Below are 21,108 nucleotides of genomic sequence, written 5' to 3'. Positions count from 1 at the left end.
ACTAGGTGATCTTCAGAGGTCCCTTCCAACCCCTACCATTCTGTGATTCTGTGATTCTGTGAAAAGCACCATGATGGAAATGTGCAGTCATTTATGCTCCTCCTGAATCCAGCAATAACCCAAATTAGGTCAGTCAGGACCAAATTCATCTTGAAGTGCCTGGTTCACACAGACTGACACCTCGGTTCTATGACTTTGTAAGGTTGTGGCATGGCTTTGTCAGTTGATGCCTGTCCATGACAAGGCTAAACCCCAGTTCCTATCCCTACTGTCAGGGCCCTTCAGAGGTTGTTCTTCAACCCATGTGTGCATGGCTCATTAAGGGCAATGGACCATGTGCTGCCAATACTTGTCTGTGGGGTGAAGGCAGTTGTGCAGGGACCAAGAACAGCTCGCCATGCTAAACAGAGATGGAGTGGGACACAAATTAGCGCAACATAACACCAAGAGCCATGGCTGCAGATCAGAAGACCTTTGGTCCCATGTGAGCTTCACGTCTGGGTAGAGCTTGTGCTGTGACTGAATTGCATCTGGAGCTGCACAGGGTGTGTGCTGTGTGGGACCTACAGGAGAGGGCATAGCATGGCATTTCGGGCAGATGCAGAGGGCTGTCACATATGGCCTGGTGGGAACTGCCCAGAAGAAATGAGGGCAATATTGCATGTGGTTCAAAGAGAATTGCATGGATAGAATATACAGCTTTAAGCAATGAAGTGAGTTTATTTCAACCACATAAAGCCATTCAACTTGTGAACAACATTAGCTGGGTTTTGATCACTCTTTTTTTCCAAGCTACTGTGGTGCTTGGGCAGAACTTCCAAGTTCATCGTTCTCTTAAAAGTTCCTATATTTGTTTTTCTTAGACTTGAGACTTCCTTTTTTTTAAAAAAAAAAAAAAAAAAAGAAAAGAAAATCTGCCATATCCTTCAGCTGTAAATGATTTTATCGTTCTTGGCTTTGTGTGATCTGAATATTTTCTTGTTTTCTTGCTTTGCAGCTGTGACCTACTTAATTACAAGCAGGAAACAAACCCCAGAATCATTAGACATTCTGCCTGGCTTGAAGAAGTGGAAAAAAAATAAAAATCTTGTGTTGTTAAATACTAGGATGTCCTTCTTAATTAACAGGAAGTCAAGCTCCAGATAGCAACAGTGAACATTTGAATTCTTTGTGCATCAAGATAAGGACAGCAAAGAGCTTATGGGTTTCATTTTTTATGGAATGGATGTTTTGGGGGCAGGGGAAATGACAACCACTTCTATCAGCCAAAATGGGAATGAGTCATAAATTTCTAAATCAAGAGTGTAAATCCTCTTTGTTTTAACTTCTGAACAGCTTCAGTCTGCTGTCCATAGCGACAATGAAGTGACTGACTTGCTGCTTCGATCTGGCAGCTTTCAATCCATTTTCTCCTCTTTTCAGGAGGTATGAGCAAACAACCCAGACAGTGAGCTTGGATTCCACACTCCAAATCATCACGTTGGAAGGCAGAGCATGGGGGAGTTTGGTTAATTGCACTCCACCTCTGCAGATGGAGTCTGGGCTACTATTTATATCTCCTGAAACTCAGGACCCCCTCTGGATATGCTGGTGGGTCTGTGGGTGTAATAGAAGCTATAGAAAACAGCCAGAGAAAGGGAAATCCAGGACTGACAGCCTCTGTGACTGGCTTTCCTACACAGGCACTTCAGTTCTCTTGTCCCAGTTTATCCGCAGCTCTGGTAGCAGTTCAAAAATACAAATCTCCCAAAGCACCGTGAGGCAATAGAAGCTGATGTTTGTACAGGGTTTTAAGCTGAGCAGCAACAGAAGTGCAAGTTATCATCTTCTGTCAACTGTGCATGCATTATCACTGTAGATGGCATGGATCCAGCGCTGTCCTACAACGCAAATGGAGATTTTCCATTAGCAAAACCCACAGGGGTCTGTGTTTTGGGAGCAAATGAGGTGAAGGTCAACTCTTATGCTCTACTGAGAAGGTCTAACTGGTCCCAGCTGGGGAGATGTCTCAGCGTGAAGATCTGCTTCAGTAATCCCCCTGCATTGACTCCTGAGTTTCCCATCTGCAGATTAATTGTGCTGTGGTGATAGAAATAACCAAACCGCTCCACGTGAGCCGGTCCCAGTGAAGATGCCATGAATGTGTGTGTGAGTGCCTGCATGCAGTGTGTTCTGTGGTGTTAACAGCTCAGCATGGCTTGCTCTGGGATTTCAGTATCCCAGAGCCAACAGAGCCATCACCTTCCTCCACAGCACCCTCCCTGCGTGCATTTAGCACTGCCTGGATGCATACAGTGCTACTCCCACAGGGAACATACATACACATAACCAGTCTTCACTTCAGGGAACATTTATTCACCCATAGTTATGCCCATTTTGATAGTGTAGGAGCTTTCAACACAGAAGGTACATTATTGATCTGAGATATTGTAAGTATTTCTGCTTTTTTGCTGCATAACTCTTGTGGGATATGATGAGTTGGCTCTCTAGCAGGCTGAACACATATTTATTTTTTAATGTAAAACAGCTCCCCTGAGATGTCATAGCACGTGACAAATGCCATTGAATTAATCTACTGAGGAAATGGAGACCCATAAAGTTATGTGACTCGTCTAATGTTGCTCAGGAAACTGCTGAGTTTTCTAGAATAGGACCAGATGCCTCCTAATTTCTACTCTGAAGGTTATATTTGACCTGCTTATATTATATCTTTCCTCTCTGTCCAGTGACGATCACATCCTAACCAGCCAGACCACTATTTATTTGTAGTGCTCATTTATGAGGAGCTTCAGAATTCTATGATTCTATGAAATTAAATATATGGGCTTTAACTTAGGCAGGAACAGGCTTTCCAATCCATAAGCAAGATCAAACATGAGAAATCTGGACCACTGATTTTCTAAAATATGTTCCCTTTGCCCTCCTCCTTTCCAATGAAATGCTCAGCTCTTGTCTGTGAACAGAAAGGACTTTGTATTGGTCATTGAATGCAGTGAGTGTTACCACTGGGTCCAAATCAGACAGACTACTTAAATATATCTGCAGGATAAGTTGTAGGAAAAAGTTCTGCTGAAATGGGCCATTTGTGCTTTATGTAGGCTTGTTTTGCATAGACAGTAAGGCTGCATTTCATTAAATTATCCATCTTTGCCATAGGGCAAAACTGCAGACTGGCTTTTTCTGAGCCACCAGATTTGTCCTCTCTCCCAAGAAAATAGTGCCAGCTTAGAGACACCTGCAACGTGACGCAATGTGTCCTCCAAATCACAGCTCACAGCCAAGGCCATTGACTTTTGACAGCTTGGCCATCATCTTCTGATAAGGGGTGTTAAATGTATAATTCAAAATGATGTGAACACAGGGTATTGGGGAACCAAACACGGCTTTGTTTCAGGTTCGTATTGCTTCGCTCCTGAACCTTGCTGGAGGCTATCTTAGACACAGGCAAATAACATGGAGGCAAAAGAGCTCAGCTGCTAGATGAGCTTTACATTGTTCCATGTTCATACCTGCCTCCTAAGCAGGCTATGATTTTTTTTTCTGTTTTCTTGTGGCCAAAAATAATTCTCCTGAGCATTTCTGCACATAATACCAGAGAGCAGCGTGATGTTAAACCTTGTGGCGATGGGCATGTGCAAGCGCGTGCTGCTTTGATTGGATGCCCTGGTCACAGGACGTTACAGTCCCCAGCGGGATCAGAGTTAATCATAAGCTTGGGTTTCCAAAGTGAATAATCGTATTTAAGATCTCACCATTCACTTTCTGCGGCTGTTCTACACTATTTACTTAATACGTTGTCCTGACCTACATCCCCTCCTGCAGACTCATTCACCGCAATGTTCGCAGAGAAAGAGGATTGAATAGCAAATCTCTGCACAATCTCTTTCACGTTTCTGCGTAGTAGAAGTGAAATCACTTTAGCTGCTGGAATATTAGGGACAAGTACGAGCCCAGCTTTATAGGATTCACCTACTTTTAAACCTTGTTAAATTGCTAATGCTGCTTACTTTAGGAAATGAAATGCGTATGATTTGAAGATATGACATACTCTCCTGTGTCAGTCAATAAAAAGCCCTCTAAAGGGAGGACACGTACAGCCTTACGCAGAAGGAGCTGCTGTTCGCATAACGATAATACTTAGCACTACCAGAGCACTTCACATTTCCAAAGAGCTTTAGAAATGTTATGATCAAGGTGGATGACTGGAATAGTAAATTTTCATTCAGTTATTACTGTGAAGCAGCAGTTCATTTCATTATGGAACATTTTAGGCCATATGGACTCGTGAGAACATCTTGAGGAAATTGGCCAAGATTTCTGACTCGTGATGTTTGTCCCAAAATGTAACCAGTGGAGAAGTCTTCAGTTTCTTGCATTTTCTCTGCAGGAGTGTTGTAGGGCTGCCAGTGGTGGCAGACCAGGGGGCTGAGGGGTGTTTGTATCTGTGGTTTTGGTACTGTGTGATGGGTGAGAGCTAGAAGGTAACTGAAGTGGTGCAGGCACGGCCATCACATTTGCATGGGGAAGCAGATCTTTGGGGAGATATTTCCAAGTACAGCTTCTTGACCTACAGCTCCAGAGAGGTGAGATAGGGGTGTCTGTGCCTCCTCTTCAAGTCTGCGAAGGTTGAGGCATGATCATTGTCCGGGTCTTGTGGCCCAGCCAGACTGAGGTCATGATCTTTTAGCAATCCAAAATTGGGTCAGCAGACCCTTAGTCAATCAAAGCTCTCAGAAGACGCAGTCTGGACTTCCATACTTTATTTTCATTCTCTTTTTAAATTCAGGTGAGTTTCCTTTGCCTAGAACACATGTATAATATAGGCTTCAAAGTCTAAGGATTTGCTTCTTCAACTCAAATGCCATTTCTTGCTCCTTTTAAAACCCTTCTCTCAAACCTTTCCTTATTTGAACAAAGTACAAAAGCTCCCGGACATGCAGAAACCCTCCATGGTCCCTTTTCGGGTGGCAGCGAGACCACTTGTCAGGGAAAAGACAGAGAAGACCATGTGGGTTGGCATGAGGGACAAGACCACCTTGTTTGGGACGGGAATAGGACACTTAGAGGGTCAGGTTCTCAAGTGGATTTGGTGCCGAACATCCATTTTGAAATCTTCACAGAGTTTGTGGTTCAGTGCAGTTACAGGAGGGATGTCACTTCTGTAAGTCCCCACCGAGGCTCCTGGCTCTGTGTGGGCACATATGAAGGAAGAGGACAGTTCCTTCTCTGCGTGTTTGATCACTTGGTTGTGGGTCATCTCTAACTGTTCCCATCATATCAGCTGCGAAAATGATGTGTCATTAAGGCACAAGGAGGAAAATGCAACTAGTTAAACATCTCAGAAACATCTCCAACATAGGAAGGCGAGAAGCTGCAACATGAAAGGGAACTTTAGACACAAAGATCTAACAACATTAATCCTCTTAACATTATAGAGAAATAAAGATCAAAAAGGGTAATGGATTTGAAATAAGACCTAAAAGACCACACTGGGCTGGAGCTGCAGGGACCGTTGGGGCCGTATGTTGAGCAGAAGCAGGATGTTTCTGGTATGTCTACAGCAAGCTCAAAGGAAACCGCCCTCCACCCGGCACGTCTGTCTGTCAACACGCCCAAATACATCCACACCCATTGGAAAGTTGTGGGTAGAGATTTACTCGAGAGCGTGCTGGAAAGAGATGCTGAACTTCTCTTTCCGTGGCCAGAATATACAATCTGCCTAAAGGCAAAACACGGACCTGTCGAGCCCCCAGTGCAGGCAGCGTCTACCCTCAGCAGTGCACGGCACTGATTTGCAGGGTCTGTGGTGAGGAGCAGCTGGGTTGGGTTGGGAAGTCCACCCCCAGCCTTCAAGCCTCAGTGACAGCCCCATGAAACAACACAGCAGTCCAAAGGGTTTGGGTTTTTTTTTTTATGGGAAGTAAGGAGCTATTTTTACACCCTAGTAACAGCCTTTGGACTGTCAGTAAAACGTGGGAGGTTTCATAGTAAATGTTTGCCTGACATTTTCTCAGAGACAGCGGGAAATAATCAGCGCATAATTAGAGAGGCTGTGTTGAAAAGACCTGCAAATGTCTGTAGATCTATGTAGAGTGCAAAGGGCTTTTTTTTTTTCCTAATTGACTTTAGTGAACGTGAAGCTCAACATGTTTTATAGAAATGTAAGATGATTTTACAGAAATTACTCAAAGTGTACACCAGCAGAAGAGCCAAGTTGCTGATTCTTGATATTTTTTTTCTCTGCCATTCCCTGTAGCAATGACCTCTTCTGGCCTTTTTGAATAAGTGAGAGCACCTTCTGTGGTGTGTCCCTGGAAAAGATACACCTTTGGTGGTGTATCCCCCGTCTCTGGAGGGGATGGTCTGCCTTTGCCTGAGAAACATCCGCGGTTGCAATTCCCTCGGAAGCTGCGAGGTGGGACGGGTAATCTGTATTCAGACAGCTTTTACCCCCTCAAAAATAGTATGTGTCTAATCAGCAGGAAAACCTCTGCAGGAAACCAAACAATCTGCTCTAATCATGAAGGTAAATCTATACACTGAAATGCTCACTGGGCCTCCTATAGACTCGAGTGGCTCCTAAGGAGACTGCTCCAGTCTATCAGTTAAATATATACGTAGGGTAACTGTTCTCAGAAAGTCTGATTATGTCATCAGCTGAGTGAAAAGGCTTCTTCAGAGCTGCCCTCATCTGTTGAGTAATTACTGAGTTGGGACAGGGGGCCAAGAGTCTCCTTCCGAGCATACGGAAAGACTAGATGCACATGTGGAGGAGCTAATTTTAAAACTGCAGCATATCCTCCATTTCCCCTCTTCTCCCCCCTTGCAGAATACCAAAGGGGTTAGATCACATCCCAGAGCAATCACTTGCTATGGTTTCTTTCCCCCCCTCTGTTTTCCTTTATCAAACACATTTCTTTCTTTTCCTCTCTTGTGCTCCCAGGCAGAGATCTTATACACCAGGCTGTAGCCTGGAGCAAATATTGTCTAGTCAAGTTAAATAAAAAAAAATACCTTTCCTCCAAATGAGGCTTTATAATGGAGATGTTCCTGGTCCCTTGTCTACATCGCTGCTAATGGAGGCAGTGTGTTACCTAGTTTACAGGCAGGTAAAGAAATCACCAAGAGACAATGTGTATAGGGAGACTAGTAGCAAAGGCTGGACACTAAGCAAACAGTTAGGCAGGGCGAGAGAGAGGAGGAAAGAAAACTACACTTTGCAGAATGAATAGCTTTTAACAAGTTTGAAGGAAATGTTATTATGATTTTATTACCATATTTTATGATGCCACTCTAAAAATGATGTCCTGAAGAAGCAATTAGGCTGAGAATATGAATTTTGCAGCTGTATTTTCCTGGCCCTCCACATGCCCTGTCAACAAGCTGATGAGCATCCTTGCGCCATTATCATGATGCACTGCTAGCTTTGTGTCCTCCAGTCGTCAAAGATCAAGTTATGGATGGGGTCAGGGTGGGACAGAACTGCAGAAAACCAACCAGAGATGAATATTCCTACTCCTTCCCCATCCAGGGAGTTGAATCAGAGAAGACATCGAGGCTTTTGGGATATGATGGCTTCTCAGCTCTGCTAAACCAGCAGCTTTAGGGGCTCAGTGTGTGCAGGTCCTTTATGATTTCAGCTCAAAGTGGGGTTGTCTTGTCTACTGCTATAAAAAGTGGTTCCTCGGAAGTGCCTCCATGTAGGCACTCCCCATCTGACTCCCATCTGCTCCCTCCAAGTCCTGTTGCCTTTTCGTGCACATTCCTCTGAAGGGAGAATGAAATGAGTGAAAAATAGCTCTTACAGACAGCTGTCTCCAAGGGTTTGCACTGTGCTTTTGGTAAAAATACTTCCACCTCAGTCTTCCCACCTGGTTATTAAACTTTATCATGTAGGTAGAAGGAGCACTCATGGGATTTAGTCAGAAAAGCTGTTGCAATTTAACTGCATGGATTTTGTGGTTATTTAACTGATCTGCAAAACGCTTGTGTTGATAATGATGACTGCTCACCAGACCAGTTCCCTCAGCCCACCTCATCATAGACATTGACATCATTGAAATCTCCACCCAGGCAAGCTGCCCTTGGGGGGAAACAGGCAGGGAACTGATCTCTTCTCAATACCTATTTTAGGAAGGGATGCCAGAAGTGAATCTTTGTGTCCACAGACTAAAAAGGGTGGTTTGGCATCCAGCTCAGATGGAGACAACTGTATTGCATTCTCCTGGGCGTGTTCAGAGGAGACCCACCCTTATGAATGCAAGCTCAGCAAGGGTTAAAAATATGTCCACACCAGCTGAATCAGACTGATTGTAAATGGGCATTATTTAATCCATGCAACTTTCCAAGACATCATCCCTTGGGTAAACAAGGTGTTTTGCAGACTGTTGCATAAGTCTCATATAAAGACTAAGTAGCCTTCCGAGTCCAAAACATATAGAGGCTTCAGAACAGACAGTTGGGTGGAAAAAAGACTAGGGTGTAACTGTGCATTGGTTAGTCAATATATGAAACAAAAGGATGAAACATTGCATGTGGCAAAGCTGTCTTCTCAGCTGTTCTTTGGAAGTGTTTGAAAGAGTTAAGCCCAATACTGGAATGTCTTGGGAATGTTGGCAGAGGGAGAGCGAGCGGTTTTTTCCTCCCTCTGGATGGAGTCCCAGGACTGAGCTTGCAAAGTGATGACTTTGGATCCGAGTTTGCTTCTTGGTTCTGCAGCGGAGAGCTGGGAAGTGATGCAGTGTAACCAAGAAGCTCTTTGCGAAGGATGTGCAATTGCTTTCCTAAGTGAGGAGAGGTATTTTTACCTCTTCCCTGCTCATCCCTGGGTGCAGCAGAACTCGCTTTGAGAAGATACATAGAGGGAGAAACCACATCCTGAAGGGCGTGTGTGAAGGGAGAAAGACACATCCCCAAACAGTTTATTTTGGCTGCTGTTTTTTGTTGTCGGGTTTGTTTTGGTGGTTTGGTGTTGGTTTTTTTTCCTTTCTTTTTCTTCTCCTCTTTTGATGGAAATTGCAGTGACTTTTTAACCTTGCAGTTCATATAAGGCGTCTTGGGATTAGTTGATCGTGGAGTTCGGGGTGTTTCACACGGGGAGCTGGCATGGCTGCTGTGCTCTTTGGCTTTGAGGATCTGCTCTACGGCTGGGACAGCCTGGTGTGGAGCCTGACATCCCGGGCTCTGAGGACTTGCCGCTTTGGAAATCTGAGGGTCCTGCAGCTCATGTTGAAGCCATGGTGCATTTCCAGAGCCGTTTATCAGGTAGGGTTACAAAACACCAGGCCAGACCCTCAAACCCCAGTGCTGCAGAGGGGAAACCCCCCGGGGAGTCACACAGGGTCCTTTATCGTTCCTACCGACTGTTACAAGTCCCACCGCAGGCAGGGGAGGTCTGGGAGGAGAAACGCAGGTTTTGAGGATGGTGGTGGGGTTTCCCGCGGCTGAACACAGATCTAAACTCTCCTTCCCACAGAGCAGAGGGGGGATAAGTGAATGCAAATTAAGGGTCAGTCTGCTATATCCCCTTTCCTTGAGCTTTATACTCATAAGTACAGCCAGCCCTAGCTGTGCTGCATCCTCAAGCTGTCCCTGCAGCTGCACAAGAGTAATTTATAACTTACCTGGAGGAAAGAACACCTACAGACACATAACCTGTGGAAAATGGGCAAATGTGGTGGTCTTTAAACTGCAGTAGCACTAGCTATCCCTACCTGACTTGTGCAATGCCTTCTGACTGTTTAGTCTTGCAAAGTCGGAATCGTCTGATTGTCTAAAACTTTCGTTTTACTTGGTGTGTGTTTTATGTAATATAGAGACATTTGGGGCTTGGTTGAGTGGCTTCTCTGTAAAGGTACACTAACTGCTTGCAGCTTGAGGTATAACAAGACAGCTCTAATAAACTATCTGTGTTTCTGAGACTGGCTAAACTGGGTTAAATCTGAACATCACAGCAAAGGCACTAGAACTTGATGCCTCTTTGAATAACAACTCATTCCAGTCTGTAGGTGAATCCAAGATGTAATGACGCTGTAAACCAACTAGTATCCAGCTTGTCTGGTTTTTTTATTAGCTTTAGACAAGTGAGAATAGACATTTATTCTTCTGCAGGGACAAATCTATTACGATATTTATCACCTTCACAGGTTTGGCTAATGCAGGACATTGGATTGACTGATCTGTGTTTGCATTCGGAAAAGGCATTTTCTGCTACTCCCATTTGCTTGGTATTTTGCTTTTCCTGTGCTTTGGAAGTCTCCATGTGTGAAGCCAAGTTATACAGAAGAAGCCAGATTAAAAGCCTGTAGAATTCATGTGTGTTGCTTAGAGGGAGACCAGGGCAAGGTTCTTAGTAATTTCAGCAAACTTTGAACCAGCTTCAAATCATGCTCTGGTTTCTGCAGACTTCAGGAATAGATTTTATGGCCTTCTTTGGAGTTGAGTAGGCACAGGCAGTGTGTTTATTTTAAGTATTTGTTTGTTCTAGAAGATGCCTGCAGCCAGTAACACAAACCCATTACCCAGAAGGAACTCTCATCCCAACTGATTGCCCTGGTGGCCCCAGGGCACAGCTTTGACACCCCCATGAGATGTACCATAGTGATGGCTCCAAGTGAACCTGGCTTGCGCTTGGTCTTGTCTGGTGTGAACCTGCAGGTCAGTCTGTGCAGAGGCTGCCTATGGTGTGGGGTTACCCCATCCGCTTTCTGCAGCTTGTTTCAGGAGCCTGAACCTGTAGCAAATTAGTACATGTGGAGTTGGAGAAGGGGAGGGAAAACAAGAGCACTGAATGCTGAAGCCCCTTTTTAACCTCCACCCATGTAAAACCATCCTCAGAAACTAAGGAATAACTATTAGGTGTGTCCAGATTCAGACTACAAATAACCTATCCCAGCCTATACACTGTGCATCAGGGGATGCCACTGCCTGTGATAACTCCCAAGATCAGTGATATTTTAACAACTTTTCTCTGTTGCGAGCACTGAGGACATGAAGTGCACTTTTTCCATTACAACATGGACACATCTTCAGCCATCCACCATGGCATTATACCACGTTCTTGGCACGTTATCCCCCTTTGCTAAAGTCGCCAGGGAAATGGTACTGGCAAAGGTGCCTCCCTTCCCATCTACACGAGCATCAATGCAGCCTGACAGTCGCAGGGCAGGATGGACTTGAATAGTTGTCCGATTCTCAGACAGAATCAGTGAACATCTGCAAAAGCTCAGTAAAAACTATGTCACTTTATTTGTCAATGCCCATGAGCTTCCAGTTCTTTGGAGAGGACTCGAAATGGTGGGTCAGGTACCAGGAGAGCCGCTGCTGGGTGGAGGTTTGCTTGGGAAAGTCATCTCATAGCTCATCACCGCAGAGAGCCAGCAGCAGCGGTATTATTAGTGGTCAGCATGAGCTAATAGCTACCTCTACACTTCTGTATATTAATCCTAACAGCGTTTCCTCCAGTAGCCAGCATCCTCCAATTCAAATGTTGACCGAGTATTTTAGTAGAATATTGCTTGGACAGAAAGCCTGACAGTTTAATCACTTCCCAGAGACAGAAACTTCTTCCTCTGTTTATTATTTAGAAGAACAAATAAGCTCTTGACCATGTTAGTTTTTGTTGCTGCTATATATTAATCCCTATTGCTACTGCATCTTGAGAGCAAAGCAGACCAGCTGTAGGACCTCTGCATGCTACCAGAACCGAAAAAGCCTTAAAAAGAAACATTAGTCAACTTTGTGAAATTAAGCAAAACTTTTTCATACTCCAGAAAGTTTGCTTTATGATTTTTTTTCTTCAAGTTCATCACATTCCAGCACATCTGTGCTTCTGGAGCCTTTTGTTGGCTCAGCCTTGCTGAGACTGAGTTGGGGGTACCGCAGCAGTGTACCGCACCGCCGGGTTCCTGGCTGAGCACGACCCACGCTGCTGTGCAGACATCGCTGGGCAGAACTCAGGTCCTCCTTTGCACCACCAACCAAGAACATGGCTGCTCAGGTATGAAGCCAACTTGGAGAAATTTTTGGTATCCGTTCCCTAGACTGTTGTCTCCACCACACAAACCCTGAAAAACATCCATGGGTTTGGTAACTCCCTTCCACTGTCCCATCTACAAAATATATAAAAACAAAGCTAATACTGTACAGAGGGTATGGTCCAGATTTACTGCCAATGCAACAGGCGATGGGTTCTTGAAAAGAAAGCACTCCAGGCATCAACATGTTCAGTGTAATTCTCCTTATTTCTGACAAGTGAGACTTTGTTTTCTTGGCTCTCAGGAAATCAGTGGCAATGCGTTAGCAGAGGTAGATGGAATAGCAATTTTGGGGTGATGCTGGTTGTGGTGGTCAGGACTGGTTCCTGACCTCTTGAGATTTCAATCTTCAAATCCAAACTGACACAGCAATCGGAAGTTTGGGCTTGTTCAGGTTGTGCTCTGAGCAGTAGTTGTTATAAAATAGATTAAAACAATCAAAATTTTTTTCTTTGTTCTTGGACTCCAAGCTGGATATGACTTTCAGAGATGCTGAGCAACTCCATTTCTCATTGTTTTGACATGATGCTGTGGTACTCACAACATCCAAGAACTAGAGGTTTTGGGCACCCTGGAGCAAGGTACTATCATCTGTCTCAGATTGCATTTCTCTTCCTGGCAAGTAAATCCTCCTGCAAGTCTTCTGCGATTCCCAGGGATGCATTTGACTGCACAGTCTGAATAAACCACTTGCCTTGCTCTGTTTTCAGTGGGCTAATATTCACCAGTTGCTATATTTTAATTGTGATGAACACTTGCTATATTTCGTGTTTTGTGATCTGCCGTGTGGCTTTCTGACTGCATGATCAAACGGATTTGAAAAAGGAGATTAACAAATAATAAACTTCCAATTAAGTAAGTCAGTTGGTTGTGCGAGATGCCACAGAGCTGTCGGGTGTATTTTTACCAATGCCCGGAAGATGTCTGACTGCTCTGACCTTCTAAAAAATGGCCCCATGAACTAACACAGTGCCTGCTTTTGTGGAAACACATTTCAAGAAGTGCTGGGGGAGGGCTGGTTTATTATGGCATAGGCAGTCAGTTCTGCATTTGAACATCCTGAAGATATTTCACTATTTATTTAATCTCCAAATCCATCAACAAATGTTTTAGTTTCCTGGCTATGTCTGTGCAGTGTCAAAGAACATTAGGCAGGCCAGGACTACATCTTCACTAAAAATGTGTTTATGTGTCTGTCTGTTTAAAATCCCACCAACTGCTCCTACCAAGTCAGAGGCAGATCGCTGGACGCAGAGCAGTCTCTCGAGGAGCTGTAATACCAATATCACAGACATTTAATTCCTTACACACTGTACACAGTAGTGCCGTGTATTTTTTATACACTGCTTCTGATACTCCAAGTACTTGGAAAGGCAGTTAAGTAACATCATGCCTGTTTTACTGCTGTAGAAACTGAGGCAGAGATGGACAAAATTAATGACTTCAGGCTATAGACACAAGTGCAGAATTGTCTTCAATACCGCATTGCTCCCTATATATCCAGTTCTAGGTAATGGCATTGAGGAAGGCGGTGGGCTGTAGAGTTCAGGGACTGGATGTTAACCTAAAATGAGGAAGAGAAGAGAGCTTTTGCCATGCTAGCAGGAGGATAAAGGCCCAAGGAGCAATAGCAGGAACAAATGCAGAAGCCAAGGTCCTGTAATGAGGGAGGGATATCTGGGGGCTCTGGGCACCCTCAGCCCCAGGAGGGAGGTTGCTGCTGCTGTAGAAACCCACAGCTCCTGCAAGGCAGAATTAAGTCACAGATCCCACCTCGCTAACTGGTTTCCAGCTGTGACAATCACCCATGAATCCTGGCCCCTTAGTACTAAGGATGTTTTTGCACTACTTTAACTCCATGTCACCCCTCTCGGGTCAGAGCTGGCAGGTGTTGGAGCCCAGAAGCTGGTTTTTCATCTGTGTAAACGCAGAGGTACTCAGCCATGTGAGCCTCCAAACCATGTCCTCCGTGGGCCTGATGTTCAGGTATTTCATTCTCATTATTTTCCAGATCCTGAAATTTTATTTTGGCTTGGGAAAATGCATCTCAGGTGTGCTTCCTACACAGTGCCCACTGCTGACAACCGGGTGCTAATGGGTTTTCACCCAGCTGCCATGGGCACTGGGGACTTGGGCTTTGGGGCTTCTTCTCCGTTCACTTGGGTGATTGCTAGCATCCTGCTGGGCATTGCATCGATAAAGGGACAGGCTGTTATCTACCCCACAACAGGCTTTGAGACATCCCTACAACCCCCGTACCTATCGGGAATGCAGTCTTCCCCCTCATAAAGGAGCAATTTGGGAAATCCATTCTTGCTTCAGTCTCATTCCTCACCCTGCTTGCCTTGAAGACATCTTATTATGCCTAAGCACAATTAGGGATTCAGGAACAAAAGCAGCATTTTGCAAGACTGCCCTGCTGCTGTAAAAGGCTGTGCAAATCAATGTTGGGCAAGAGGGAGGAAGGAAAGGGCTGAAATGTTAAACACATCATTTCAGATTGGTAAAACTTCCAGGTTTTGATTTATAGCTTCATCACCAAGTAGATTAATGTGGAATTCAAACACAACCAGCTCTTTGCTTTCCTTTCAGGCCTGATATATTAGCATTTCCCATTAATCTAGTTAGCTCTAGCACGATGAAGGCTGAGGAAACGAGGATTAGGTGTGTGGGAGTGTTGGGTGAGCAGGAGAAAAGAGCCAACAAAATTCACTTTAGCTAACTAAGTAGAGAGCATGGGACATCATCCAGGTCTCAGGTTGTAGCTGAAGTTGTTTCTGACTCCCTCAAAGTCAGCGAACCCAGATCCTTTGTCTTCTGGTTTTGGACAGAGGGCTTTTCAGTCAGGTTTTTGATTGTCTACTCATAAGCACAACGGTGGACATGGGTACCAGTGCCACCCGTAGAGCTGCGCTTGCAGGGCTCTTTGCTGGTGGCTGCTCTGTTCTTGAAGGCACCGTGATGCTCTGGGGCAGCTGGCTTTCAGGAGGCTTTGGGACCCCCTAAAGCCATCCCATGAGGTATCCTAAATGGATCTGGCCCCTCCCAGCTTTCAGCTTGCCTAATTTGCACTTTTAGTGGGAGGTAACTGTGACTTTTTTCCCCAGCACTCTTTGCTGAGCTAGTCTGCAGGCTCTGGAGCTGCCCTGGAGTCTTCTCAAACTTTATTGCTACATATTTAAGCATTTATGAGACTTGAATTGCTTCCCTTAAAAAAAAAACAAAAAGCAACCACAGCAACCGACATGAATCACAAAAAAAAAGAGGAAAAGAACCCTCCACCCAAAAGCCCCAGAGCTGCAGAAAGGGCTAATGAGCCTCACATGTTTCCAAAAGCCGCTCGGGAGATTTTGACTTGCAGAGTTTCTCACCCTATCTTTGTTACAGGCAGAAGCAAAGAGGGTTAGACAGGCAGGGGAGGGGAGAGAAAACGCAAACATTAAAAATTCATCTTTGCCAGAAAACATATCCAAACAGACAGAGGGGAAAAAAAAAAAAAACAGCCTGTGGAGGAACCCCAAGCCGTTTCTACTTAAGGCATCTATGGAGAAAGCACAAGAGTTGTTCAATAAATTCCCATCCCCAGGTATTTTTACAACACATTGTAAAATTGCCCTCAGCATTTGCTACAGGCTTCCTCTGCCTTTCCAGAGCTGGCAAGGGCCAGGGCAGTCTGGTAGGATCCGTGCCACTGCCACCAGTCCCACCGTAGCCCCACAGAGCATCGGTGTCGGTGGAGAGGAGGTCAAAATGTTAACGGTGCACAATATCCAGCTAGATATGAGTGCTTATCCAAATGCATGCCAAATCAGCCTGCCCAGGGCTGGTCTCCATCCCATGCTGTGTCAGGCGAGAGGGCAGTAACAGTCCAGTCCAGGTAAAGCTAGAGGGCTACCTGGAATGTCTTGCCCATGTCCAAGGGTTCAAGGCAAAATGTCATGGTGGAGCTCACCAGAAGAGCACAAAGGGCTTACACGCCTGCGAAGTTTGGGGCAATAACCGTTTTGCCTCCTTGACAAACACCTCGACAGCTTGTGGGGTCTCATCTCTCCTTCCACTGCCCCAAGGCAGCTGTGGGTCAAGCCAAGAGGCACAGGGGTTTCCTGGAGGGCAGGGACAGGCACCAGAGGTTTTCTGGGCAATGGTTGAACCTGAACCATTAATCACCTCGGGGGTCACTGTGCCACTTATCACAAAAGCTAACATGGAGCTGCACCAGGCTGGAGCTTGCACTCACCAATTATTTGCAAAGACAACATTGCAGTGTTTTCCATGGGCTGTAGCAAATTGTCTAGTTCTGCTAGAAAATGAGGTAGACTTTAAACCCACATTGACCCTCCTGTCCGTCTTTACATGAACTTTTAGGCATGGTAGGAGGAGATTGAGTGGTCAAGTCTCATGACTTAGCTTTCTTTCATTCAAGAAATACAGCAGCCTCTTAAAAGGGGAGACATTACTTGGCATTGTTGTACTCCTGTGTGGATTTTTCCAACCTGCCTCCTTGTAAGAAATATTCAATCTTTAGTAGTAGTCTGTTCATGAGAGAGGACTCTGGCTGCCCCCGTTACGAACATGGGCAAAGTCTTTCATGGTGTTAATTCTAGCCCACTAATAAATGGATTAGGATTGCCAATGCAGTTTATATAGGCCACGGGCCAAGGAGCAAACACAAGCAATGCTGAATTATTTCTAGCCTGGGATAGATTTGAATCTGTCCCAAAGCTGAGGTCTCTTGAAGTCCACCACCAGTGACTTGGGCGTTCCTGCCCCGTCTTTGCTTTTGGCTGCATGGGATGAAAACTGTGCTCTCCAGAAGGAATGCAAACCATCTCAACTGGGGCAATCCTTAGCAGCTCACCCTGCTTATAACAGAAATACACCCACCAGCAAGGCAAGGGAAATACTGTTGGATCCCCTGGGTTTGCAGAAGCCAGGTCTGACCTGCTGTTTCCTAGGCTTAGCTATTTTCTTCTCAGTGTCTTGAAACATGAGATGCGATACATCTCATGTTCCTTTAGTTATCAAAATTTAGGCATTTCATCTATGCTCTTTCCTTCCAAGATGGGGGTCTTGGTACAAGTCACTCTCTGGAGATGCCTACCCCTTTGTGCTGAAACCAGAAAGAGCTAAGATCACTAAACCCAACTAGATGCCAAAGTATTTAACACCCACAGTCTTGTGAGGTAGAGACCAGTTACGTTGTTCTGATTAAATATATGTCATCCAAGGACCAGGTTCTAAAGTCAAAAATGCTGGAAGCCCCCCAGAAGGTAGGCAGCCATCAGGACAGAGTGCTCAGCAACCTTGCCACTCGAGTCATCCAGTTTCAGCTGCTGCAGTTGATACAACATGCTCTGTAATGGGACAGGCCCTCAGGAACCTGCTTTTGGTAAAGATCTTTGCCTTCCCCAGAGAGACATTTGTGAACAATTCAATCCTCTAAAGTAATTGAAACCAGCAGGGGAGTTTTGCCTGAAGAATTTTTGTTCAATTCAACCCCTTCTCCCTCACAGAGAAATCCATCCTGAATATATGGCTCAGAGTAGCCTGAGAACAGGCCCACTCCCATCAGGCTTCCAGGTGTTTCTTCTCTTGCATAAAATAAGATGATCATGGGAAAAAAACCTTGCTTTTTCCTTCTCTATTTGCAACATGCCTTTGTTGCTCCACCAAAGACTTTGTGCAATGGATGCCAGCCATTCCTTTCTGATGTTCTCCTGGAGCAAAGGTGGAGCTGACTAGTGCCATTAATGCGATCCTGCCTAACTGTGTTTGCAGCTGCATCCAAGATGCTGCTGTGAATCATCCACACTCTTGCAGAAACTCTCTTCACATCCAACCGACAGCATCCAATTGTTTAGAGAAAAACAGTCGCTCTTGGGCAATGGAGCTTTGGGGAAAAACAAGCCCAAATTGTGCACTTGAAAGATGACTCTCATGTGATAGCAAAAAAGAACTGAACAAAGCTTTTGATGCCCTTGAAGTTGCAGTACCAGAAGGCACTGAAGTCAGGGAATGTCCTGCCTCTCTTTCCTCCCCTCTGTCCCTCCCAGGTTGGATTGAAGAGGATTTTAACTCCACGCACATTTGACACTGGCAAGTGGCTGCAGCAAGTCTTTTACCAATGCTTGCACATTCATAATGTCTGAAGTTTAAATATAAAGACCCATTTTTAGTGTCCACTCACTTTGATTCATCTGTAACACTCTTAATTTAAATCTCCTATGCCCTGCACATGTTCATGTGGGCTCACGGAGGGCTGTTTTCCTAAATGGAAAGCTTATGAGGACAAATTGGAGGGAAATTGTCATGAGATGTCAAACCCTGCCTTTTTTCCTTCTTCTCCTTTCAGTTTGGGAGGTATTTTTTTTAACCACGTGAGTCCACCAGGGACTCCAGAGCAGCTGACAAAGCATAGTTTTGAGCTGGTCCTATCCCTCACTCCTGGAGAAGAGCTCCGCATGACAGCCAGTGCTAAGTCTTAAATACAAAAAGTTATCCAAGGTCAAATTCCTCAACGCTGTGAACTTCCATCTGGCACCCCAATGAGCGATTAGCGTCTGTGCGGCACCTGGCAGGAGTCACACGATGTCTGCAGCATTGCATAACTTGCAAACCCCGTTGCGTGCAATTACTTGCTAACTTCACTGGTCACTGCGCTGCTGGAGCTGCTGGCCGCTGGGACTCAAGAGGGTCTCATAAAGCTCCAGGAGGGCAGGAATGTGGGGTTTACAGTCATTGCAAACCCGCTTTGCTCCACTTCCATGGGGCCCGATCTCAACCCCTGTGTGCTTAGGGGCTTAATGCATTTGTATGGTCACTTCCATGCTGGTAAAGAGGCAGCTCGTGGTGAAGAGAGACCTGTTGGAGGGAATTTTTATGTTACTGTAAGTTGCTGTACTTGGGTTGACCTCTGCTTTTTCTTTTTTTTTTTTTTTTTGATGTTTTTTTAATACTCTTTAGAGCCCCACAGCCACAGGAGCCTAGAGTCAGGCGGGTCCTCATGTATGTAGCCACAGCTGAGACAACAACTTTGAGTATCGGCGGGGCTAGCGGCTGAGTTGGGCTTTGCAAAACCTCAGGCGATCAATCAGGGGTTTTGCAAAACCACACTGTAAATGAGGAACAGTTTGAGCCAGACAAATTATATCAGAACAGCCATTGGGATGAGGAGGTAGGGAAGAAGGAAGGGGAATAAGCAGCACAGGGGTTGGATAATTTCTAATTAAAGTGAGAACAGAGTCACTGTTCATCTTAGAAAAGAGAGGTTCTGGGAAGTTCTCTGCGTTGCATATTCTCAGGCATTCATGATCTGAATGTCTCTGCCACCATTATATCATATCACAAACATTCCCATAATTTTTCAGTCATAACCTCCTACAAAGGGATTCTTTCATTCAAGCCATTTTCACAGAAATCTTTTCCCCTTGGATCCCAGTCCTGTAATAGACTCAGACCAGGAATCTGGAAGCATGACTTTTTTTTTCTTCTTTTTTTCTAAACGCCAGATGTTGCTTTGCAAACAATATGTTTCAATAAAGGACTGTGTCCCATTTTCAACCTCTTTCCTCTTGTCCCAAGATAATCAGCTCTTAACAGCTCTTCTTCCTCTTATGGTAAAAGCTGAAATGTAAATATTCAGGACATCCTAAGTGTCAGGGGCCAGCCAAGTCCTGCTAACCCAGACGAAGGGTCCCCAGCACGGGGCTGCCTTAAACATTTGGCTCAGCTGACAGACTGTATTTGTAATGTAAACTCCCCTTGTCGTTTCCTAACTCCTGGCTCCAGTTTTAGAAAATTTAACATTTCTGGGGGGTTGTATTTTCCCACCACTTAGTTGAGAGCTGAAATTTTTCCTCTCAGAAAATACACTTGTGTGTCAAAGGCCAATGACCTAAAAAATATCAGTAGTTTCGCAGCCTAAATATAGCGCAGGACTGAAATCCTGAATTCCTGCAAAGGAGCCAGCGTAAACAGCCATCGTCTGCGCGACCGGGGGGGCGGGCTGCAGTCGGGGCTTTTTCTTTACGTTATCACACGCTGCAGCGCCTGGATGTCCCGGCACGGGTGAGAAGCCCTTTGTGCAGGGACCGTCTATGGGCTTCGTTATCCAGCTTCAGCAAAGGGCACACAGTTTCAGAGTCGCCCCAACCTGAAGATGCTGTCCTGCCACTGGCTTACACCCACTTGTCATAAGGGATTACTTGTGCATTCTTGATGTGGAAAGCCCCAGGTTCAAGTGCTGCCGTTGACTTTGCCAAGGAGTCGCGTCACAGTGATAAGCCATGAGGACAATCCCCCTTGTGAGCACCAAACCAGCCAGAAATGATTAAGCCATCTTCGCTGGGTGGTGGTGATAAATGCTGGCTCCAAGAAGTAATCCACCAATGTCCTCTGAGTGGGGGACTGTGATTCCCAGCCACGCCGCTTTATAAATAATCACATATTTATCTGTGGATGCTTTAACAAGCACAAGCTCATTCCTGTGATTCATCTCATCTTACAGTTCATATGTAAAGCAGATTAGAAATCTCTCCTGCCAGTGCTGATGATAGCTGGGGGTCACCAGGAAAGATGGACCCATCTGCCCTGCAAAGATCTCGAATTGCAGGTCTGGACCATCTCACACCCACTCCACCTTCAGCCTGGGCCAGCATCTATCTTTCATTAATACACATGGGTGATGTCTTAACCATTAGCTGTGGAAATGGAAGGGATGATAGCCATTAGAGCTTCCTGTCCCTCTTGCATCAGACTTGGGAGGGTTGGAAGTAAATGAAACCTGGCCAGAAAAATGCAGCAGGGAATATGGGATGCATGGTGTCAAAATGGTTTGTGAATGCTCAAGGGTGGGCAGAGCTGATTTTTGTCGGAGCAGATAACCGTTGGTTTACCTCACCCTTTTTCTTCTCACTAACCAGACTCTCAGTGGATCTCATTATTCTGGATCCGTTCAAGAGCCTCCCCCTTCTCTAACAGGGCACCAGACACCTTGCAGGTCTCCAGAGATTAATTGCTATTTATATAGGCCAGCCATAAGATTTCTCAGTGGGACATTTGCTCCCGTGTCTCA

The 21,108-nt window shown here is 45.3% G+C and overlaps 1 protein-coding gene across 8 annotated transcripts in view; it reads left to right on the top strand.

Moving 5' to 3' along the window:
- FRMD4A (FERM domain containing 4A) overlaps nucleotides 1-21,108 on the top strand; it is a 383,039-nt gene that overhangs the window by 180,912 nt on the left and 181,019 nt on the right. For 2 of the 8 annotated variants that reach the window (XR_012837828.1, XM_075767089.1), the window contains exon 1: nucleotides 8,757-9,264. The exons of the other annotated variants lie outside the window; for them this stretch is intronic. Coding sequence is in view for 1 of the 2 variants with exons in the window: in XM_075767089.1 (XP_075623204.1) it covers nucleotides 9,106-9,264 (159 nt within the window). In the remaining variant the exon portion in view is untranslated. Of the gene's footprint in view, nucleotides 1-8,756; nucleotides 9,265-21,108 lie in introns of those variants that run through there. 8 annotated transcript variants of the gene reach the window in all.

Source organism: Balearica regulorum, chromosome 1 (genome assembly GCF_011004875.1).
Source record: "Balearica regulorum gibbericeps isolate bBalReg1 chromosome 1, bBalReg1.pri, whole genome shotgun sequence".
In the NCBI taxonomy this organism is placed as follows: domain Eukaryota; kingdom Metazoa; phylum Chordata; class Aves; order Gruiformes; family Gruidae; genus Balearica; species Balearica regulorum.
The sequence above is the reverse complement of the archived record's forward strand: the minus strand, read 5'-3'. Positions and strand labels throughout refer to the sequence as shown.